Genomic DNA, 22,986 nt, shown 5'->3' with positions numbered 1-22,986 from the left:
ACCTCACCCTTGAATCCATTTCCCTCCTCAATCCCATGACACCCAGCACTCCCACCTTCTGCATGCTCCCCAAAATCCACAAACCCAATAATTCTCGATGCCCTGTTGTAGCTGGTCATTATGCCACCACTGAAAGAATTTTGGCCCTCATTGACCAACGTCACCAACCAGTTACCCACATATAGCCTCCAACATCAAAGATATCAACCATTTCCTTCACCAACTCTCCACCATGCCTAATCCTTTACCTTCTGGATCCCTACACATCACTTCTGATGCCACCTCCTTATACAGTAACATCTCTCATGCACATTGTCTTGCTGCTATCGAACCCTACCTCACCCAACATCTTTCATACTCCAAATCCACTACCTCAATCGTCATATACCTTACTAACTTCATCCTAACATGCAAGTACTTTTCCTTTGAAAGGAAGGTGTAGAAGCAGTAACTTCCATAGTATATTTTCAGATTAAGTTCAGAGTACATGTAACAACAATACTGATGTTCATTCTGTGGCTCAATTGTTCTATTTCTGAAAAATATATTTGCTATCTGTCTGCCACACATTTCAGTGATCTTGTACTTATCCAAGCACTGGGAAACCCAGTACAATAGATCTTGATGGTGACTTTACTTAACAAAGTCTGATTATTCCCAGCACTGTTGTCCTTGATGATGGCTTAAAGCAAAAATCATGATAGTAATATAGATTAAAGAAGTATGTACAGTCAAATGGCGCAAATATCATTCAAACAGTATACAAACAAATCTGCAGCACAGCTGTGGGCAGCTGCATGGCACACTGCTACGCCAACCTGTTTATGGGCCATGTAGAGGAAACTTTCCTAGCCTCCCAAAACCCGAATCTCTGGTCTGGTTCAAGTCCATTGATGATATCTTCATGGTCTGGAATCAAGGCCAAGACACCCCATCTTCATTGCTTCACAATGTCAAGACCTTTTCTACCATCCATTTCACCTGGTCATCCTCAGCCCTCAGGGTCTCAGCATTCGTTTGCTGAGTACAGGCTTGGCAACCCCAGGGTTCCTGAGCTGGGGCCTGGTAAGTGCCACCAGTCTCCTGTCATGGTAAGTTCTGGGCATGCTTCAGTGACCACTGTGCAGCATGGCAGTGGAATGTTGTGAGTCTCAGGGGATGGGGATCTTGGCTTGACCACCCAGATCACGAGGACAGAATAAACCTCTATAAAAAACCTCTCAATCTCAAGGTGTGCTGCACACTGAGGAGATGCATAGCTGTTGAGGTGGAACAGTTACTAGCAGGTGAACTCTGGGGAACCTGCCACACATCAGTTGTATAAGGCTTACTCAGGCATGCAGGGCTCTGTTTGAGTGGACTCTTACTTCCCTAGCTGCTTGTGAGACCAAAATGGATCCTCCAAAATCTTCTTTTCCTCCTCCCAGTGGAAAAGGTGGGCCACTAGAAGGTTCCAACACCTAGTCTATCAAGTTGGCTCATGTGGTCAGTCCCTGGTCAGTCCCCGGCACTTCTTTGACAAGTCCAGTCTCTAGTAACAGAATGCATGCTGGAGGAGGGTAGTTTTGTGAAGGTATCACCCTTTTATATACAGATTGGTTTGGAGGGAATCTGTGGCTCTTTAAAATAGGTGAAGCGCTTGCCTGATGGGAACTTCCAATTCCTAGCAGGCAGCTAACCTCCAAACTGCTAAATGCCTTGGGGAATATGAAATGGACACTGAACTGCACAGCACCTTGAATTATAGTGAGGCTGTTTTGACATGCCGGGATCTAGTCAACATTCCCAGGAGGAATTGCAATGTGAGTGGGTTCTGGAAGATATATCTGACATGCAGCATATCATGAAGAGGGTTGATGGCAATCTCATCAAATCCAACTCCTTTATCCTGACCTTCAGTACCACAAAACTTCATGATTATGTTAAGGCTGGCTTCCTCCACCTTAGTGTGAGGCCTTATTTCCCAACCCCAATGCACTGCTTTAAATGTCACCGTTTTGGGCATACCACCTTAGGGTGTAACTGCAAAGCAACTTGTGGCAACTGTGGTAAAGCCACTCATGAATGAGTTGGTTGCTTGTCTGCAGCCAAATCTATCAATTGCTCTGGAAACCACCCTGTTTGGAGTAGGGACTACCGAATCTTTTTAGAGGAACTCAAAGTCCACAAAATAAAAACAACCAAGCATATCCCTATGGTGAGACCAAAAAGGTTTACAAGTCCATGCAGCCTTCCACATTTGCTACATCTTTTGCATCAATGGTTCAGAAGCCTACTACAAAAGCAGGGATGCCTCTACACAGATGGAGGTGGTGAGTGTTGGCACTAACACCTGCAGATGTCAGTGCACTTGCAAGGCAGCAAGTGTTTTAGAGCCTGCATCCTCTACTTGAATGGCAGACAAAAGTACAGTGGCCAACTTGGTCCAGCCCTGACGCCTCCAACAGCTGAGGCTGTTCAGAAGCCCAGCACGGCCATTACCAATCTGACATAAGCTCCACCAAAGCCCATCAAACTGCAAAAAGCTCCTATAAAGCAGCAACATCAGGTAAAATCACGTGGTAAACCATCTGACCATGTCGATGTCATTTTACCTGATGCTTCATCTGATTCTTCCCCAGAGCTGATGGAGTATGACATATGTGTGGGGCAATCATCTCGCCCCAGAACTGCCCCTCCACCTGCTGCAGTCTCCCCACCTCATTGGAAAAACAGGATGAAGGTGCTACCCCCTTCCTAGTGGCTCCCATACTTCAGTGGAACTTGCAAGGGTCCAGGACGCATATGGAGGAACTTCGTCTACTTTCTCAGGGTAGACCACTGTGTCTGTGTCTCCAGGAGACTTATTTCCATCCATCATATGCCCCTGAGCTGTGAGGCTATGTACTCCACAAAAAGGATGACCAGCATGGAGTGAGAGCTAAAGGAGGCGTAGGTATTTTCGTCAGCACAGACTGCCTCTCCTTGCCTCTCTCCCTTACAACAGCTTTGCAAGCCATTGCTGTGCCTGTGCACATATGTCATCCATTGACAATATGTTCCCTTTACTTGCCCCCACATGATGCACTTGATAAAGAGGCCATCACTGACCTTATTACACAGCTCCACAACCCTTTTATCATCTGTGGTGATTTTAATGCACACAGTGTGCTTTGGGGCTCTGCAATTACCTATCCCCAGAGGTAGAGCAATTGAGAGGCTTATTCTGTCATCCTGTGCATACTTGCTAAATGCAGGACAGAGCACTCACTTCTGCACAATGACTGGGTCATTCTCTGCCATTGATCTCTTGCTTTGCTCTCTAGCTCTTTCCCACAGTGCTAAATGGAAAGTGGTCAATGACCTGCACAGAAGTGATCACTTCCTGATCTGGATTCACCTGCCAGACGGCATGGGCCCCGAGAGGAAACTACCACGTTGGGTGCTCAGTAGAGCTGACTGGACACCTTATGGCCAATTGGCCCAGTTAGAACACTGTGTGAATGTTGAGGCATGGGTGGATCATATTACCAAAATGGTCCACCATGCCACTGCAGCATCCATTCCACAGTCCACAGGCCACCAGAAGAGGCAACCTGTCCCTTGGTGGAGTGCTGAATGCCGCTCTGCAATCAGGACTGGAGGTGTGGCTCTGTGTAGGTTCCAGTGTCAGCCAACTGCTGAGAATCTTGCAGCCTTTTGGGTGGCAAGAGCAAAATGTCACCAAATTACTTGAGAGAGCAAGAAGAGGTTGTGGCAACAATTCCTGAACACGATTAATCATTCCGCCATAAGTTCCATTGTGTGGGAGAACATCAGGAGAATTTCTGCGAGAGGAGGGAGGTGCCTCATGGCTGCTGTAATGAATAACAGCACTCTCCACATAGATCAACATTGCCCAGACTACGGCAGCATATTTTGCCACAGTTACTGCTACAGCCAGTCAGGATCCCACTTTCCGACACCATAGGGCGGTTGCTGAGAGGTGTAGTTTGGACTTCCAGTCCACCTCTAATGAAGTTTATAACTGCCCATTCTCCATGTGGGAGCTGCATTCTGCATTGCCTGTGGCTTGTGACACATCCCTGGTCACAACAGAATCCATTACAGTATGCTATGGCACCTCACCAGGTGCAACAAAGATATCCTCCTCACATTTTTTAATGCCATTTGGGCGTCAGGTTGCTTTCCTGACTCATTGCATGAGGCAGTTTTAATTCCTCTTTTAAAACCTGGGAAAGACTGAACATGCCCAAGTAGTTACCATAGTGTTGCCCTCACTAGTTGCATGAGGAAGACCTTGGGACAAATGGTCAACTGTCACCTTGTCTGCATCACCTGTGATGCAAGGGCAGAAGCAAAACTTGGTGAGGCTCTGCCCTCTATTTTAGCTGATGATGAGATGAGTGTAACTAGGGTTTTAAAGTTCTGCTTTGTGTCTGGACTCTAGCCTAAATTTTTAGGCTGGAGATTTTAGTGTATTGCAGAGTGGCTGGCTCTTCCCTTTTTTTCCTCATGGTCAGCCAGTCACTTTCATCTGCTATATTGTTTTAGCTCCTTCTACCACTTTCTTTCTGTGTCATTCACATTTTACTACTGACGCAATGCTTTGTCCCATGCTTCAGTGAGGGTATGCACATAGTTTTCCAACCTTTGTTACCTGTGTTTTGTGTTCTGTTTTATCTTCCTGTTCTGGGTATTTTCTTGACAGCCGCCTCCACCTGTTTTTGTATGGGCGCTGAAGACCTTGCCGTCATGCACCCATACAAACATCTCCAACATCATGGTCATCCTCAACCCAGCTGGCCATCTTCCTGGACATTGATCTCTTCTTCTCTGATGGTTCCATCCTTACCTGTGTCCACATTAAACCCACCAACTACCAACAATACCCACATATCAACAGCTGCCATCCCTTCCACACCAAAAAATCCCTACCATACAGCATGGCCATCTGGGGACGGCATATTGGGAGAGACAAGAACTTCCCTACCATGCTAAAGGTGTCAAAACGGCTTTCACAGACAGGCACTGTCTCCCAGTCCTAGTCTGCAAAACATATTTCCCATTCGATATTCCACTCACCCCCAATCCTCCCACCTTTATCTAATTAACCATACCTGAAGTTCAGGCAGAGACTGTCTAGCCCACCTCTTTCACAAAAGACACACCTTCACAAAGAAAATTAAAGGATTGTCACTTGTCTGGGAAACCTGGAAAACTTGGAATTCTCAGGGAGTTACATTTTACTTGGAAAAATCAGGGAAATCTCAAGGAATTTCAAGAATTTCATAAAATCTCAGAGAATTCTGTGTTTTTAATCTAGCATTGGAGTTTAACTTTATTGAATTTTAATTTTTCTTCAAGTTAGATAGCCACCCTTCTGAACATTAAACATGGTTTGTTAACACATCATATGATCAACTGACTGAATTTATTAATGAAGTCATATCAGAAAGGCAATATTGTGACATTTCCTGTAACTCTTCTTGTTCCCAAAAAGGTAAACAGAAAAGGCAAGATAGATATTTTTGTACAAAAGAAAGTCATGTAATAATGCTCAGTTTTATATATTGTTCTAAAATGTTTTATACTTGCAAAAGTTTCAGGTTAAATTGATATTTGCAGCATACATAGACATAGATGTAGATACAACAACTGTAATGCCCCAAAATTTTTAATAATAGTAGTAGCTCATTTTTTTTGACAATTTCTTTTGTAGGTGGCATGCAGGACTTCAACTATGTATGGTATGGTTGCATGGAAATAACTCTGGAATTATCCTGCTGCAAGTACCCAAGAGCCTCTGAGCTGCCTCGTTACTGGGAAGAAAATAGAATGGTAATTTATTTTATGAGTATGTAATTATAAATTTTGTCACTGAATAAATGCAGAAAGTGATGTCTTAGCAGGAGAGAGCTGAAATGTAGCTAACAAAAATGTTACATACAGAAACCAGATTCCATTTGGTAAAGGAAAACGAAAAGTAGTAACAAGCTGGACTTATCAGCTTGACCATTTGGCAGTCTATTTAAAACCAGGATCATGAGCAAAATTGCTGTAATTTACTTTTTGTGATTTTTCAAATGTGCTTTAGTAAGCATGTCAGTCTATACTTCCATCTGTATTATCTGAAAGTTGATATCAATTTGTCACAAATCTGTTATATTATGACCTGCAGATACAATTCTGGGAAGATTATTTAATTATTTCTCAAAATGATCACCTGTTTCACCACCCATAAGGAAATATAAGCTGTTGAGTTGAAATTATTTGTAATTCACTACTGAATGTCCAAGATAATAAGATGTTTTATTATGAAAAGTTAGTTTTTTCATTTGTAGGAATCACAAAATGTCAGTGTTTGCCAAAATACTGTTTGAAAATACAGGGGTCTGTGTTACATGGTTAGCAGTAAAATCTTTCCTCTTTCCTTACTACATTTCCTGCAGCTTTCCTATGACAAACAAATTGGGCTAATTGAAATTTGTGTCTTGTGTTTTTTCACAACAATGTCTACTTTTCCTAACTACAGCATAATATTTCTTGTTTTCTGAAAATTTTCTCCTCCAGAACTACTATTTATAGATCTTTTCTCTGAGATAGGCATTGCAGTGGTAACACACCAGTTTGTTCTTGGGTGGTCAAGGTTCAGCTAGGATCCCCATTGGATCATCCCTGTTCAAATTTTCTGCAGTTTCTCTAAATTATTTATGCTAAATTCCATTACCATACATTTACAGATGTCCTTCATGAATCCAAACTTGCTTTTTGTCTTTAAAACCTAGCCTTCGATGGGACATGAAACCCCAATCTTCCTTCCCTCCTTCCTTTCAAGATTTCTTCATTTTTCAGTGTTTACAAGTGGCATCTATGACTCTTTGCATGAACACAGAAAATGTGTGTATTTACTAATATGACAGCTCACCCAGAAATGAAACAACCTTCAACAATACTCTTGGTAAACATGCAATCAGTATAACAATGAAACAATTGAAAAACCAGGATCGAATGGTGACAATCTTATGAAAAGAATGTATTGCTGCTCACCATATAGTGGAGGTGTTGAGCTGCAGACAAGCACAATGAAAAGACTGTTGCTACAATTAAGCTTTCAGTTGAAAGGCCTTCTGAATTATACAATGTACTCACACACATTTACACAAAGGCAACTCTCTCTCTCTCTCTCTCTCTCTCTCTCTCACACACACACACACACACACACACACACACAGACACACACACACACACACGTGCAGACAGTGGTTGTGTGTGTGTGTGTGTGTGTGTGTGTGTGTGTGTGTGAGAGAGAGAGAGAGAGAGAGAGTTGCCTTTGTGTAAATGTGTGTGAGTACATTGTATAATTCAGAAGAAAGCCTTTTTTAACTTATTTAGCAGTTTTTTGTTGTGCCTGTCTCCAACGCAACATCTCCACTGTATGGTGAGTAACAATCTATCTTTTTCATAATATTGTCATACAATAATGAGACAGTTTGTGAGACACTGACATATACATCAGACCAAAACATCTAATAAAAAACTTCTGCTGACTCCTAGCCAGACATGAGTGTAAATGATAATTGAGTATACTGGAAGTGAACAACATTTATATTCTTAGATTTTAAACTTGGAATATAGTGAACATATGAAGTACATCTGTTAACCCCTCTGTGTTAGGTAGTAAAGTCACAATAACCTGTGGCTCCGAAAAGGCACAGCAGAATAAGGCAGACATCTTGTTTAAGAGTACTGATTTCCAGGAATCAGAACTGAAATCAGAATTGATGTACCAACATACTTAAATTGATCTGCTCCCCTGTTGCTGGACCAGTTTAAAAAATTCACCCTTTTTCTTTCATGCACCTCAGATGTTTATCAAATGGGGTCTGTTATTTGCCAAGACAAATATTATCTGTTTAAAATAATATCAACATTTGTGTAACTATGATCATATATAGCTACCAACTTCAGTGTTTAGAAATTAATATTTCATTTATCAGATAATTTTAAATAATTACTAATTGTGTTCTGTTTTCAGTCACTCGTTAAATTTCTTGCTGAAGCTCACAGAGGCATTCATGGATTTGTTATGGATGAGAATGGCAATCCAATAGAGAAAGCATCTTTAAAAATAAAATCTCGAGATGTTGGTTTCCAAACAACAAAATATGGTGAATTCTGGAGAATATTGCTTCCTGGAGTATATAAATTAGAAGTAAGTAATGTTTATATAAGTGAAGTTAATGTGAACACTTTTTAAAAGATCAACAGCTGACAATCACAAAATATTATTCCACCTTTTGTGAGTAATATGCCAAACCAAACAGAAGTAGCAGTTGCAGCAGTGAAATGGACAATTTGACAACCTTGGAAATAGTGTGTTGCATTAGGAATCAGAAACTGGGAGTGGTGCAATCGGGACAATAAATCATTGCCATGGACCGTGATATCAATGTTTAGTCGAGATGGTGTTCTGGACAGGTAAACAACTTACTGTTGCCATGAAGGCATTTTATAAAAACAACAATAGCTATGTGGGCATGCAGTGTGTATTTCGTGATCATTAAAATCTCGCATGTCATGCCTCATTCCCGTCAGCATGCTGTCTGTATAGACAGCTGGTGCCCTATCCCATATCTCAGTATTATACTGGTGATGCGGATGTACCACTCCAAAGTATATTTGTCTCAAGCTATCATGTTCCAGGAAGGCTGAGACCCTTTTTCAGTAGATACACATTTGGACAGATTTTCTTACAAATATAGTCTATATGTTCTTTCCATGACAGGTGTTCATTAACAATTATACCCAAAAATTTGTGTTTGTTTGTGTAGCTAAGGACCAATGGAGGTGTAAATAGAGTTCTGTTTGTGTTCTGACTATAGCTAAGCTTAAATTGCATTGTCACTGTCTTCTCTTTATTTATAACTAACTTATTTGCAGTAAGATAATTTAACAGGAAGTTATATTGATTCAGTACTATTTGTAGCATATCATGGCCCCAGCTGACAAAAGATGTCACATCAGCATAGCTCATAACTTTGCAGTTTTGGGGTTCAATTAAATTGTTAATGTACACAAGAAACAGTAAAGGCCCCAATATGCTTCCTTGGAGCATACCACATTGAAGTATCTTGTGGATTGATTTGCTTGTTGCCAACTGTTCATTCCTTTTTTCTGTCTTCCAGACAGGATTTATGGAATAGAATTGTATGATTCACAGTATCAAAAGCTATACTCATATCCAGGAAGGTGCCTGTTACCTTGTCTCCTTCATCTAGTTCATTTAACATTTCATGTATAAAAATTGCTACTGCTGTAACAGTAAATCCTGAAATGCTTCACGATACATCACTTCACAGTCAGAAAGTGGTAGTGTGGTGCAGCATATCATCATTTGGAATCATAGGGCCTTATTTTTTTTAAGATGATCACAGAAATACTCTTACTTTGAATACAGAATGCTATGTTCACATGGTGAACCATTTCCTAGTGCGACAGCTTGCTGGTCTTCCTGTAACTGCAAATTATATTCTTTGAATAAGCTGGGCCACATGCCATGTCTCACAATATTCAATTAATGCAGTACAGAACGTCTTTTCTGGGTATCTCATCCCCAAGAATAAGGACATTTCCTGGCCTCCAAGATCCCTTGACAATTTGGCATGTGATTTCTTCTTTTGGAGTCATTTTAAATCTCAGATCTTCTGGAGTGACCCACAACATACCATCCAGAAACTGTAGGATCAAATTTGCGACACAGTTAATTAAATTCCATCATCAGTCCTGCAAGGCATGATGGCTAACTTCCATAAAAGACTGGAAATGTATGTAGGAGAAGGGTGGGCACCTCTGTGATGTCCTATTCAAGTGACGGTCATTTTAAGTTGCAGGCATTGTAAATTCAAGTTGTGTTTATTCGATATCTGTATGAATAAATTTGTTTCACTGATGGAGGTTTCAAAATTTCCCATTTCACAGACATCCCTGTTAGTTATTAAAAACTATAAATGATATTATTTTATACGGCAAAATGTAATATTTGCTTATATTTTCTAAAGAGGTCCAACCAGAATACTTACCGATTTGAAACAGAAAACTGTATTTGATTGCAAACTTCTGTTTGTGCTGTAGTCATTTATAATTACTGCTATGAAGTTCCATGATTTAAAATGGTTTGAGATCATTTTAATAAAGTACAAAGGAACCAAACATTAACAATGCGGAGGTAAACAGTGTTATTGTTGATGGAGGAAGAGTAGTGACAGAGGATACAAACACATTACTGACTAAGTCATTATTCTTTGATATACTTTACTGCTTTCCATTGGTTGCAAATATTTATACTTTTCATCTCAAACACTAGAAAAACCTTTCATATACATGTAATGCAGTTGTATTGGTAAAAATCTACTCACCACTTGGTGGTGAGAGAACGCACATATAAAAGGTATTACACATGCAAGCTTTAGGTGTCATTGACTCCTTCTTCTGGCAGAAGGGTTGAAGCTGAAAGAACAGGGATGAAGGAAAAGGACTGATGAAGTTTAGGAAAGGGGATAAAATTTCAAAAAGTCATCCAGAATTCTGGGTCAGAGAAAACTTACCAGATGGGATGAGAAGGAGATACTGATTTTTGGGGACTGCACCAGATGAGATTTGAAAACCTGAGAACTTAAAGGTGGAAGATAGGGTCATTTGGAAGAAAGGGATTACAGCTAAAACATCATGCACAAATTAATAAGAGTGAAAAGCTAAGTACATTGTATGTGATAGAGGTGGGAAGCGGACACCAAAAAATAGACAGGTGAGAAAATGAAAGGTGTAGAAAACAAAAACAGAGTGAAGAAAGTAATAGTTCCTGTGAAGTCATCACATCCAACCTTGGTACTACTGACCTCTTGAAAAAACGACTTAAGAGTACATCACATGTCACCCAGTATTATCCTGACCTTGAATGTATTAATCAGCTACTTCAACAAGGCCATGACTTTCTAAAATCATGCCCTGAAATGGGGTCCATTCTGTCTGAGATTTTGCCCACCGTACCTAGAATAGCTTTTCATTGTCCTCCCAATCTCCACAACATCCTTGTCCGACCCTATGCTCCTTCTGGACTTATTTCCCTACCTTATGGCTCCTACTCCTGTGACCATCCCCTGCAAGACTTACCACATGCATACCCCTACCACCACATATACCAGCCTTGTAAGTGGCAAAACATATACTGTCAAAAGGAGAGCCACCTGTGGAATGACATATGTCATATACCAGCTTTATGTACACACTGTTCGGACTTTTACATCATCATGACTAAGATCAAGTTATCAGTTAGGGTGAGTGGACATAGTCAAAGAGTGCACACAATATCCTGTTGCAGAACATGCACTACAACGTGACAGTCGTGACCTCAGTGCCAGTTTCACTATACTTTCCATCCAGATTCTTCATCCAGACACCATTTCTCTGAACTCCACGTAAATTTTTCCAGTATCAGCATTTCTTCACAGTAACTTTCCTTTCTTCACTCTGTTTTAGTATTCTACACATTTCATTTTCTGACTTTTCTATTTTCCACTGACCCCATCCCACCTCTATCACATACAATGCCCTTAGTTTTTCGCTCTTTTAACTTATGCACAATTATTTAGTAGTAATCTCATCTGGTGCAGTCCCCAACAATCAGTCTTTCTTTCTCATCCCATCCAGTAAGTCTCCCTTGACCCAGATTTCTGAGTGACTTTCCTGATCTCTACCACTTCTTCTAAAACTCACCAGTCCTTTTCTTTCACCTCTCTTCCTTCCCTTACAACATATCTGCCAAAAGAAGGATCCACTGGCTCCAAAAGTTTACATTCATAATACCTTTTAAAAGCTTGGTAAGAAGATTTTTGAATCTGTCCAATTACATTATATTTTCAAAAATTGATTATTTTTCTTGATATTTTATACAGGTGTGTAACATTGTTAATGAAGGTAACTTGAGTATATCATTTAAATATGACATACATTTCAAACCTCAGTCATGAAGCATTTAGCCTCAGATGGTAAGTTAGTACATACCATAGTTTCAACTATAAGTCACTAAGACATTTACAAAGTTAATGAAATAACAGAAAGCTACAATAGTGGTAAAGACAGATCAATTGTCAATTTGTTCCTTCAACACAATCTCTCAATAGCTCCATTCAACATGAAGGACTCTCATCAGTGATGAGAAACAAGTCAAAGAACATATCAGTAGGAAGAAGCTGCTTTTGTACACTACATTAACTGTTTCTCAGTGATATGTCGCTTCACTTGTGCATAATTAACAATTTGGTAAGCATCATCAAGTGGCCACCCATTATGGAAGTTGCTTAGCAGATTACACATGATCTTAGAAAACATTCATTCTTACCATGCAGCGAAAAGCACACAACACCTGTGTATGAGAATAACAAGAACTTTGAACATTGGATACCGCAAAGGCATGGGAAAAGTAGAAATAATGTTTCATTTTCCACTTGTTACTCAGTAGTTGTGAAAGCAGTAGTAAAATGAATTGTATTATTAACAAGATAGTTTTTAAAAGATAATATGCTTCTTTTCAGGTTTATGCTGATGGTTACATCCCTCGTGAGCTAGAATTCACAGTTGTGGAACAGCATCCAACACTTCTCAATGTTACATTGCATCCTGCAAAGGTAGGTGATGGGCCAGTTGTTAATCTGCAAAGAAAAGGGTCTTCACGACCATTGCCCCCTTATCAAGGTGATACCCAAAGTGGTGTAGCAGTGGCAGCAGCTCCTGCTCCTCCAAGGCTACCAGGAAGTATAGTGACAACTGGAGGTGACAGGGGAGAACCAGATGATTTACGTCTTTCACCTTACTCATATTACAGCCCAGCTTCTTATGAAAATAAAGCTGGGGCAAATACCAACCAACATTTCGTTTACTACCATCCCATCACTTCTTTCCTGGTGTGTCTAGTGGCCTTAGCACATAATTTATCTTAGTCATATCATGGTTTCTTCAGTAATATGCTCAGTATGCAGACAACTTTGCTGTATTGCAGCAATATGACATTGTGCAAAAAATAAAATCAATAATTTTTCTATATAAAGGGTGGCCATGGTGATGAGCTAGTAAGCTGATAATGTGGCAAAAGTTTAGGCAGAAAGTTTTGTTAGTTCATCTGTTATCTGAGAAAGAATGCTTCCTGAAAACAGCCACTATCACCAAGTTACATACTAGGACTCATATGAAAATCAGAAGACCAAGCAACGAGACTGAATATTTACTTTCTAATTGTTCCGATGTCAATGGATCAATAAGCAAATAAAAAGCTTAGGGTCACAGAAAAAGAATAAATAAACAGATAGCTGAAAAAATAAGAACACCAATAAAATAATTATATAAATTTAGACTGTAATAACTTATTAAGGTAAGAAGTAACTGAGGAAAAATGATGGCCTGAGAGAGATATGGCAGATAATGTTTACTAAATGTTACAACACAAATGAAGAAAAATGGATAAAGATCACTGAAAATGTGAAGGTTATGAAGGTTGCTGTGGGATGCTGCCAATCCCTTACATTTCAAAAATAAAACAATAAAAATTAAAATAAAAAACAAGTTATCATCTGTAAAAGGTGACACAATTTTTGCAGCAGAACTTTGATGTGAAAGTAATCAGCACTATGAATTATATCAAAGGCTGCTGCAACTAGTACACTGAATAGCTTCACACATTCATTTGCCATTCACATATTCACTTGCCATGTTACCAAAATAACATTTGTTATGCCATGTCTGTGGCTTACACAGTTCATCTCTAAAATTCATCATAATAATCCATGCTGGGATGGACTCCTCATTGAGTGGTTACCTTTATCTTGCACTATGAAAAGATTCTTGTGTTGAAGTTGTAACTCTATATGATATATATGATACATTTCTGAAACTACAGCTTCAAGAGACACATAAAGTTATGTAACTCTTATTAGTGACATTATACGAACCATGAATTCACAAATAGAACTCATCCAAATTATATATCCAAAACTTCTGTTGGGAATATCCTCAAAGAATAGACAATGATCAGATTTTTAAAAAATGAGGAGATAGAAATCAAGAAAAGGTAGAGAGAGAGAATATTTATTGGAATTATGTGCAGTATTTCATGAAAGCATCGTACTTCTTAGGTGAATCTGTAGCCTGGTTATGTAAAATGAGTGCAAGAGTATGTAAATCATTAGTAAAACAAAGATAAGTAGAAAAATCATATTAATTTCAGAATTTTGTGGGAAAGCAAGTGAACAGGCAAATGCCGTCTAGCTTGGAGAGTTAGATGTTTTTCTCAAGAGTAAAAAAAAAAAAGAAGAAGGATGAAAAGCAGAATGATATGAAAATGGTTTCATGAGAGATGTTTTACCTATGTTTTACCTATTCAGCTTTCTCCTTCCAGTTTTTATCAAAGCATGAGTATGTCACTATGATTTTTTAAAATGTGTAGAACAAACATAATGACGAACTTGCTATAATGCAAGGTATATCACTCTTGTAAGCTCAACAATACATTAAACAACAGCTGAAACTGAGGTGGAACTTGGAACAATATACAATAATTAAAGATGAAAATGGATGAATGATTATATGGAAGAAATAGCAAAGGATGTAGGGCGAAGTGTATGTCATTTTGAAGATCAATTAAAAAAAATGCTCTTGAAGAGGACTCAAAATATTTTGAACACAAAATAAGCAGACAAATTTCAGAAATATGGGTTTTTATGGAAATACCAAGAAATACCATATTTTCTCCATTATTCAGTGAAACTTCAGTATATCCAAAGGCTTTATAGCATATGACTCTCATTTCTTTTCACAGTATGCTGAAGAATTTGGCTTGAGATAAACTACTAATTCTAACCTCATTTTTTGTGTGAGTATACTGTTAATGTTGTGAAATACCTTCTCTGCAGAAACAATTAGAGCTCAAGACATTTCTTTATGATGCTAGAACTATTCAAGCATCAATGAAATTAACTGAGAGTCTTCTCTAATTTTTGCATGTAATGCTTGAGCATACTATCATCGTGGAGGTTTCTCAGCAAGAATGTTTTTATATGTCAGTTTCAGTTGGCACTCATATCATAGCTTGTTGTTGGTCACATGATCCTCTACTCACTCTGGATTTCAGCCACACTAAGTGTTTGATTATATTACTGTTCTGGCACAATTTAGTGTCTTTTAAAGCTTACTGTACTTACTTTCATTGGTAGATTTTGTTATCTCTTTCCTTATTATTCTTTCTTGTTGCATAACAAGGCAGACGTAAAGAACAAGGAAGAAGAATGAGCTATTATAAAATAAAACCAAAATAGATAAAAAATAATGACAAAATTAGCTCTAACGTAAAATTATTGCTTATTGTCCCTGTTTAAAGACAACAGCTAAGAAACATTTTGAAGTGATTAATGAATGGAAAAACTCATTTGTTCTCTATTTCTAAATAAAGCAGAGGCAAAAAATTAAAGAACATGATGACTGATACAAATACAAAAAGAAATTAGATGAAGTTAGATGAATTACAGAAAAAAGGAAGAAACAAATGAAGGACAAAGTAAGGAAAGCTTAAAATGAAATGTACTGTTAGTAATAAAATTACAAGAGAAGAAGCTCAAGTTTGGAATTGATAAGGATAGACTAAAATCAACCATGGTTTTTCTAAGAAACCATAGAAAATGTAAATATAGCTGGGAGGACAGCTCCTGAATGTGAGTCCTGTGCTTCAAACACTGCCCCATTTCATTCCATCAGTAATAGAGAGAAGTGGTTCACAATGTTTGGGTTTATTGCTCCAGTTCCCCAAATACGTCTCTGCCATATCCATTATTTATTATGTACTCCATACACCTTGTAAATGTTTAATTCACTCTTAAACATGTTTGTTAACTTTTTCTTCTACCTCTGCTTTGATATAGCTGTCATTGCTGTGGTTTTCTCTCTTTCTTTCCTTCTCTGCAGGCTGTAAACAGCAGTATATAATATATGACCTATTTTCAGAACACAGTATAAGGAAAGAATGTTAATTAGCAGAGTAAGTAATTGATAAACCCTACTCTAGTGATTCACTAAGCAATGAGATCAGTGCTACATAGTTTATCATGGAAAATCAATAAGGTCAGTATAACATGAGATAATTTTTTAAGCACTACACTGATAATGCAGCTGTTGACAATGAATTTAATAGTTAGTTATATTGAGTATTTAAAGATCTTTGTCTTAAATAAAGCTAACCTCATCAAAGATCTTGATCTTTTCGCTTCTTCATAGGACAGGTTTACAACTTCTTGACATCATAAGGGAACAATGATGCACTCAGATAACCTTACTCTTATTTTCCATCTTCTATAACTCCTTTCTTATATCTCAGGTCACATCATCCACTCATGTGCTTTATCTGTCTTTCTGGCTCCTTTGATTATGGGAAATCATAGCCTTGACAGCAAAATTAATTAAGTGATTCTTCACTGGAATGCAATGGCAGTGTTGCCTAATATTAGCATTTCTTGTGATAATACTTTGATGATACACTTATCCTCATAAAGAATGATTGTATGTCCTATACATCACATTGATTTTTGTTTCCAGCCTCTCTCTGTTTCATTTTTTTACATTTTTTTCCTACTTCAGACTCATTTCTACCCATGATAGTTAACACTTTGTAAAGTTGAGTGGGCTAATTTAGATATATTCTTTAAAATAGAGTGTTAAACTTCAGTACTGCAATTTCATTCTGTCATGCAGTGTTTCCATATTGCATCTATTTTGTAGGTGACTTACTTTCCTTCTGCCATATCTCTACTCGTTTCTTTTTCTAGTTTTCTCCTGTAGTCAAATGATTGGCTAGTGATTTGTGGCTTCTGGCAATTTTCTTTAATCTTTTTGCTTTAAAAATAGTTTTTATGTGCCCATGTACTACACTTGCAGAGATTATTTAGCTACTTATGCAAGAGAGCTCATGGCTTATGTCAGTAGTCAAAGTTTTAATCACAAAGTGAAAAGGGTTATAGGGATACATACATAGGTCTGGAATGTACCTGAAATTAAGTAACATGTTTGCGATATTTTACGGAATAGTTTGGTGCTCTCACAGCTGCATGTAGAAAATTATCTGCCAGTGCTTCTTGTTCTCAGAAGTGGTGCTTTTACATTGGAAATATGTATTTTGAAAAGCAATCATAACTCTGTACCACAGAAAGTTTCAGAAGCAATACTTTAAATTAGTTTGTTTACATCAGATATGAGTTAGAGAGCAAAATGAAATGCATGGTCAGCGGAACTGAAATAAATGTAAAGTGGTTGCCTTTTAAATGAAGGAGTAATGCAAGATTAGTAAAGACATGAGTACCATTAGTAAATCAGTAAAAATGGAGAAAATTCTTTGTCTTGGCAGCACACATCCTTATAAAATTAGTGAAGAAAAGCTCCTCATTGCTGGTCTACACATCACCATGTGTTACAGAGAGCTAATAATGAATCAGCGTGAGGAACTTTTTTTCACTAATTTTATAAGGATGTGTACTGCCAAGACAAAGAATTTTCTCCATTTTTACTGATTTATTTATGGTACTCATAGCAATTACAGGATTATATGGTGCCAACATCCTGCAAAATAATTTTTAACTATGTATTAAGTTCACATAATTGATCTTGAGAAAAGCATCCCACATGTGCCTTCATTGCTGCATGATTGATTCATCTGCAAGTGATCTTTTACATGAACTCTGTCTTATATTAAAGTAGACCAATTGACTGCACTGTATTTTTTGAAGTGGTGGGTAAAATATTTTCATTAGATATTATTTTCATGTAACATAAGGGCCATCACAGTCACAATTGCTGTCTACATAGTGAGCAACATTTATTAAGTGTCCTGCCACTTATGAGAACTCAAATGCATATACTGCAGCCATATAGTCAAATGTGCACTACTGGTCCTGTAAGTCCCACCTTATATTGAGACCACCACCACACGTTGATTCACCCCTACATGCACTCAGGGCTCATGCAACACCAGCCCGGGCTGGTCCCGGGTAATACGCTAATTTTAAAATACTTCACAGCTAGTGAATGGTTGTCTTACCACAATTTTTGAACTGTTATATTTTTGTGAAACAAATTTAAGAAGAGATGCAGTAATTGTAAACTGAAATGTAGAATAAATGCCTTGTTGATAATTTTATGCTGAAATGCATGTAAAAATTAAAAATGGAAACTGTTTGTAATGGTGAAGGACAACAAAGTCAGAATTTTTAAATCTGGTATATTTATATCAAATTTGTAAATACTTTTGTTGAGCTTCTCCTTTTATGAAATAATGACAAAAAAATATTTAGAACACACAACCACTACATTTAAGTAGAGAATATACTGTAGATTAGTTGACTAGAAATTTATTTTATATCCAGTATGACGTGAAAGAAGACACAATTTAACAAAAAAAGATGATGAAAGAAAGCAATAAAAACATTTAATCAAATTCATAAAACACACACACACACACACAGACACAAAAGCACAAGCACAAATTACAGATATCTCACTGTGGGGGAAAAAACATTGAGCAATAGGATGGAGAAATTGGGAGAAAAACAACTACAATAGATACTCATTGTCAACATATTTAAGAATGAAAAAGAATGAAGCAGTAGACACAATTACAGTCACCATTATGAAATTTGATTAATGAGATGCACACTGCACTTGTACTATTCTAAAATTTGTGCCTGTTATGGTTAGCATTGAAATAACATACTTGTATATAACATTGCATTAACATAATATTTTAAAAATATGACAGATGTTGTAGTTCCAATTCTTTCTCTCATAGAGGTTAATTTTGCAGAAATGACTAAATCTAATTTAGTATGTGGATTGCTTTATTTGAACTCATCACATTCTCTCCACTAAATTCTGGGATCAAAATGAGAGAAACATTCACTAATTTGTAGTTGTGATGATGCCTAGACATTAATTTTAACTTGAATATGTGAGTACGCTTTATTCTCAGAAGACTGACAACCTTTTTTCTGTAAAAATATAACTTAATGTGAGATCACAATGTTAATTTTTAATGTGATAGGGCAGGTAACTCAGATGGAACAATTTGTCTTTGGTACTACATTGTCATTTATTCAAATCATTATATTTTAATCTTACCAAAATTAATAGAGTTCATGTTCCTTTTTGTTTGTATTTTACAGTTTTAACATATCGTGAATAGTATGGAAGTGGTAATTGTAGAGATTACTGTAGATCTCAACTAGTTGTGCAGATCTGAATTTCATTAGCACAAAGATAGATTTGTTTGTACCATGCATAACAAAGGTGTATCTGTGTTGGCAAGGATATATTTTTATCAGATTGGTTGACAGCAAATATTCATTGCAGTCCATGCATGTAATAGTTTGATTTGATTAGACAATATTTAGAGTGGTACAGTAAAGATAGTTAAAAGGCAAGATGAAAGAAATGAAATACAAACTCCCTTGTGCAAGCTTTCAAAATTAGCAGTTTGCTTTTAGGAGATAAAAGTCATATTTGAAAAATAAGTGGGAGGAAGAGAGACATGACATTAAGTCCTCAATTAAAATTATTTTTCTTGGTGATAATAATGAGTAACCTCTGTAGAACACTCTTTGTTCCATTCCCTTTCACTTTCATTTCCATGGAGGAAACTTCTCCATGACTAGTATGCTTTTCACTTGTAGCATCAGATAAAAAATATTTTGTACAAGTATAAACACAAATGAAATACAAAGCAATATCAGTATTGTCACAGTATCAAGAAAAATAAAAAATTTTGCAAAATATAATGCATTAGATAGATAAAAAATGTACTCACCAAGTGGTGGGAGGAGAAGACACATAAAATGTATTACGTGTGTAAACTTTTGGAGCCACCAGCTCCTTCTTCTGCCAGAAGGGTTGAAGAGGAAGAAAGAGGAGTGAAGTAGAAGGATTGGTGAATTTTAGGAAAATGGGTAGAATTTGGAAACATCATCCAGCACTCCCAGTCAGATGAGATCCAGGATTCTGGGTGACATTCTGAATTCTACCCCCTTTCCTAAACCTCACCAGCCGTACTTCATCCCTCTTCCTTCTTCATTAACCCTTATGCCAGAAGAAGGAACCACTGGCTCCAAAGAAGCTTGCATATGTAATAGCTTTTATAAGTTTGTTCTCCTGCTGCTACTTGATTACTACTACTATGCTACAACTCTGGAAAAAAATAAAATAAAGTAAAACATGTTTCTATGAGTTTTTGAGTCTGTCAGCTCTTCCTCAAAAAAGTATGAAACCATGCAAATGTGTTCATATTTACTCAAGATAAAGAGTGCTCAGAAGTAGATGCTGCATTTTGAATAGTCAAAATCTAGAACTATTAGTAATGAGGTAAAGATATTCTACAATAACAAAGAAATTATGTATGAAGGTAGCAACAGAAACAATATCATTCAGAATCAGAATTTAAAATCCCACTACACACAGAATGGGTGACATTCATACAGTGACAAGAACCAGCAAAGAATAAGTTTCTTGCTAATGCAATAAATGATTTACTTGTCATCCTAGAGCTATGAGCAGTAGAATGGACGTAAAGGTAGTATGGAAGCTGTGTATCTACAGAGAGCCCATCCTCAGATGGTAATGTACATTCAGAAAATGTAAAATTCTGCATGTGGATTTGATTGTATCTGCAGCTTCAGTCTGTCACAAATTTCAAGTGTTATATTAACATCATTCAAACCTGAAGCTACTTATGATGAAACAGAAGGACAAATAATTGTTCTAACACAATGAGCAATGAGTAGGGTAAGAAGAAAATATAAGATCAAGAACCAACCAACAGCTTTTTAAATGAGAAAATGCTGTTGAAATGTCTCTGACAAATGAACATGAATCACTAGCTAAAAGAAAGTCATGTGTGTCATCACAAGAATGTGACATGCTATCCACCACCAAAATGATTTCCATCCACTCTAGTCCCTTATGGCTCAATTGTTACAGCTGTTACTGATATCCAATACGTCTCATTTAATGCTGACATTGATGCGTCCTCAGTTTTTCTCCTCCTTTCAAGCTGTTATGCATTTCTCACACTTTATTTAATTTATCTTTCATGTACAATGTAAGAAAAAGGTAGATTGCTACTTACCATAAAGATGACACATTAGGTTGCAGACAGGCACAATTAAAAGACACTTACATATTATCTTTTGACCACAGCCTCATCAGAAAAGGAAAGAGAAACACACACAATTCATTCATACAAGTAAGCACCTCATGCACACATGACTACCAACTCTGGAAGCTCGGACCAGAATCATTCTGGTAAGTAGCTGTCTATCTTTTCCTTACGTTGTTGATATCCAACCTAGGGTTTCGATTGTTTGTTTTATCTCTCATATGTTTATGTTAAACATTGTCCCCTCTACAAATTCGCACTTATTTCCGTGTTCTGTATACACTGCTTGCTTTTTAAAATACTACTTTTGTTGGTTCATCCCCTCCTTCTCTCTCTCTCTCTCTCTGTGGTAATCTCTCCTCTTTGCAGTTAACATTTCTAAATGATTCAGTCTGGCAAACTATAATTGAATTTCACAACAAGGATACCTTTTACCTATCTTTACTGTTTCTTCATGTTTCTACTTCCTTTCAAAGCAAAAATGCGGATTGGCACCACTTACCTGAAGCTGAGGGTGGCATATAGATACACATCACATCACAGGTATGTCACCAGCTTTTTAACTACTACAGTTTTTCCATGTTCATGCACTTAACACACAGACACCAAAACACTGTCTCTGTTTTACGTGAAAGTGTATAGTTAAAATGGAAAACAAGTGGTAGCTTGAAAGCTAGTGACATGTCTGTGCTGTTGCACATGTCTGTGTGCCACCCATCAATTAATTTCAGATGAGAGGTTGCCTTACCACCTTTTTGGTAATTGTTTCCATTGTGGAATTTCTTTTGTTTTAATATTCTTTTTCTAATATGACATAATGATATCTTCATGTTACTATGCATGTGACTTTTATGAAAACTTAAGAGAAGGTGTACAAATGAACAGCTAAAATTTATTATGCAGTACATTCATTCACGGCATGCCTGTCTTTCTTTGCATTTACTCAGTACTACGAACTATCTCATGCAGTCGAAATATATACTTAGTTTCACATCATGCATTGGATTACTTCAGAACTGCACAACACACTCTTTTTCATAGCATTACATGCAGCATAGTTCTGATGAAAATATAGTTGTATGTGATCTTCCTGTTGTACCAAATGAAAACTATAATACTCTGATCTTTTTCATTTCCAAAACCATTCAGGTATATAATTATATTTATTGTAATTTGTCTATATATAATGTAAGACTCCTTTTTATTACCATTTTAAATAAAAAATAATAATGAAATACTAATCGACTACTTTTATTACTCTCTTTCATTTATTGCTTTGTAAATACACAAAAACATTTAAGAAAATTACTAGATACAGTTCATTTTTTACTGTTCTTCTTTAGTACAGATGAAAAAATGTATTTTTCAACATTTTTCAGTTTACAGTAGTGAAGCATGACAGTGGAGTCAGTCCCTACTCTTTCATCATCTTTAAGTTCCTAAAGAATGTAACCTGTCATAATTTATGTGAAACTAAATTATACCAGTATGAGGAAGAATACTGGACTTAACCTGGTATTATACAGGGTGATTCAAAAAGAATACTACAACTTTAAAAATGTGTATTTAATGAAAGAAACATAATATAACCTTCTGTTATACATCATTACAAAGAGTATTTAAAAAGTTTTTTTTCATTCAAAAACAAGTTCAGAGATGTTCAATATGGCCCCCTCCAGACACTCGAGCAATATCAACCCGATACTCCAACTCGTTCCACACTCTCTGTAGCATATCAGGCGTAACAGTTTGGATAGCTGCTGTTATTTCTC

General features: G+C 37.1%; 1 protein-coding gene across 2 annotated transcripts in view; it reads left to right on the top strand.

The window, feature by feature from the left end:
* The window catches only part of LOC124782272 (carboxypeptidase M-like), a 300,939-nt gene that overhangs the window by 256,940 nt on the left and 21,013 nt on the right, over positions 1–22,986 (top strand). For both annotated transcript variants that reach the window (XM_047253925.1, XM_047253926.1), the window contains exons 7-9: positions 5,702–5,820; positions 8,018–8,194; positions 12,573–12,665. In XM_047253925.1, coding sequence (XP_047109881.1) covers positions 5,702–5,820; positions 8,018–8,194; positions 12,573–12,665 — 389 coding nt within the window. The remainder of the gene's footprint in view (positions 1–5,701; positions 5,821–8,017; positions 8,195–12,572; positions 12,666–22,986) is intronic.

The sequence above is a fragment of the Schistocerca piceifrons genome, chromosome 1, assembly GCF_021461385.2.
Source record: "Schistocerca piceifrons isolate TAMUIC-IGC-003096 chromosome 1, iqSchPice1.1, whole genome shotgun sequence".
Lineage (NCBI taxonomy): Eukaryota > Metazoa > Arthropoda > Insecta > Orthoptera > Acrididae > Schistocerca > Schistocerca piceifrons.
This window is presented reverse-complemented; position numbering and strand designations above follow the sequence as displayed.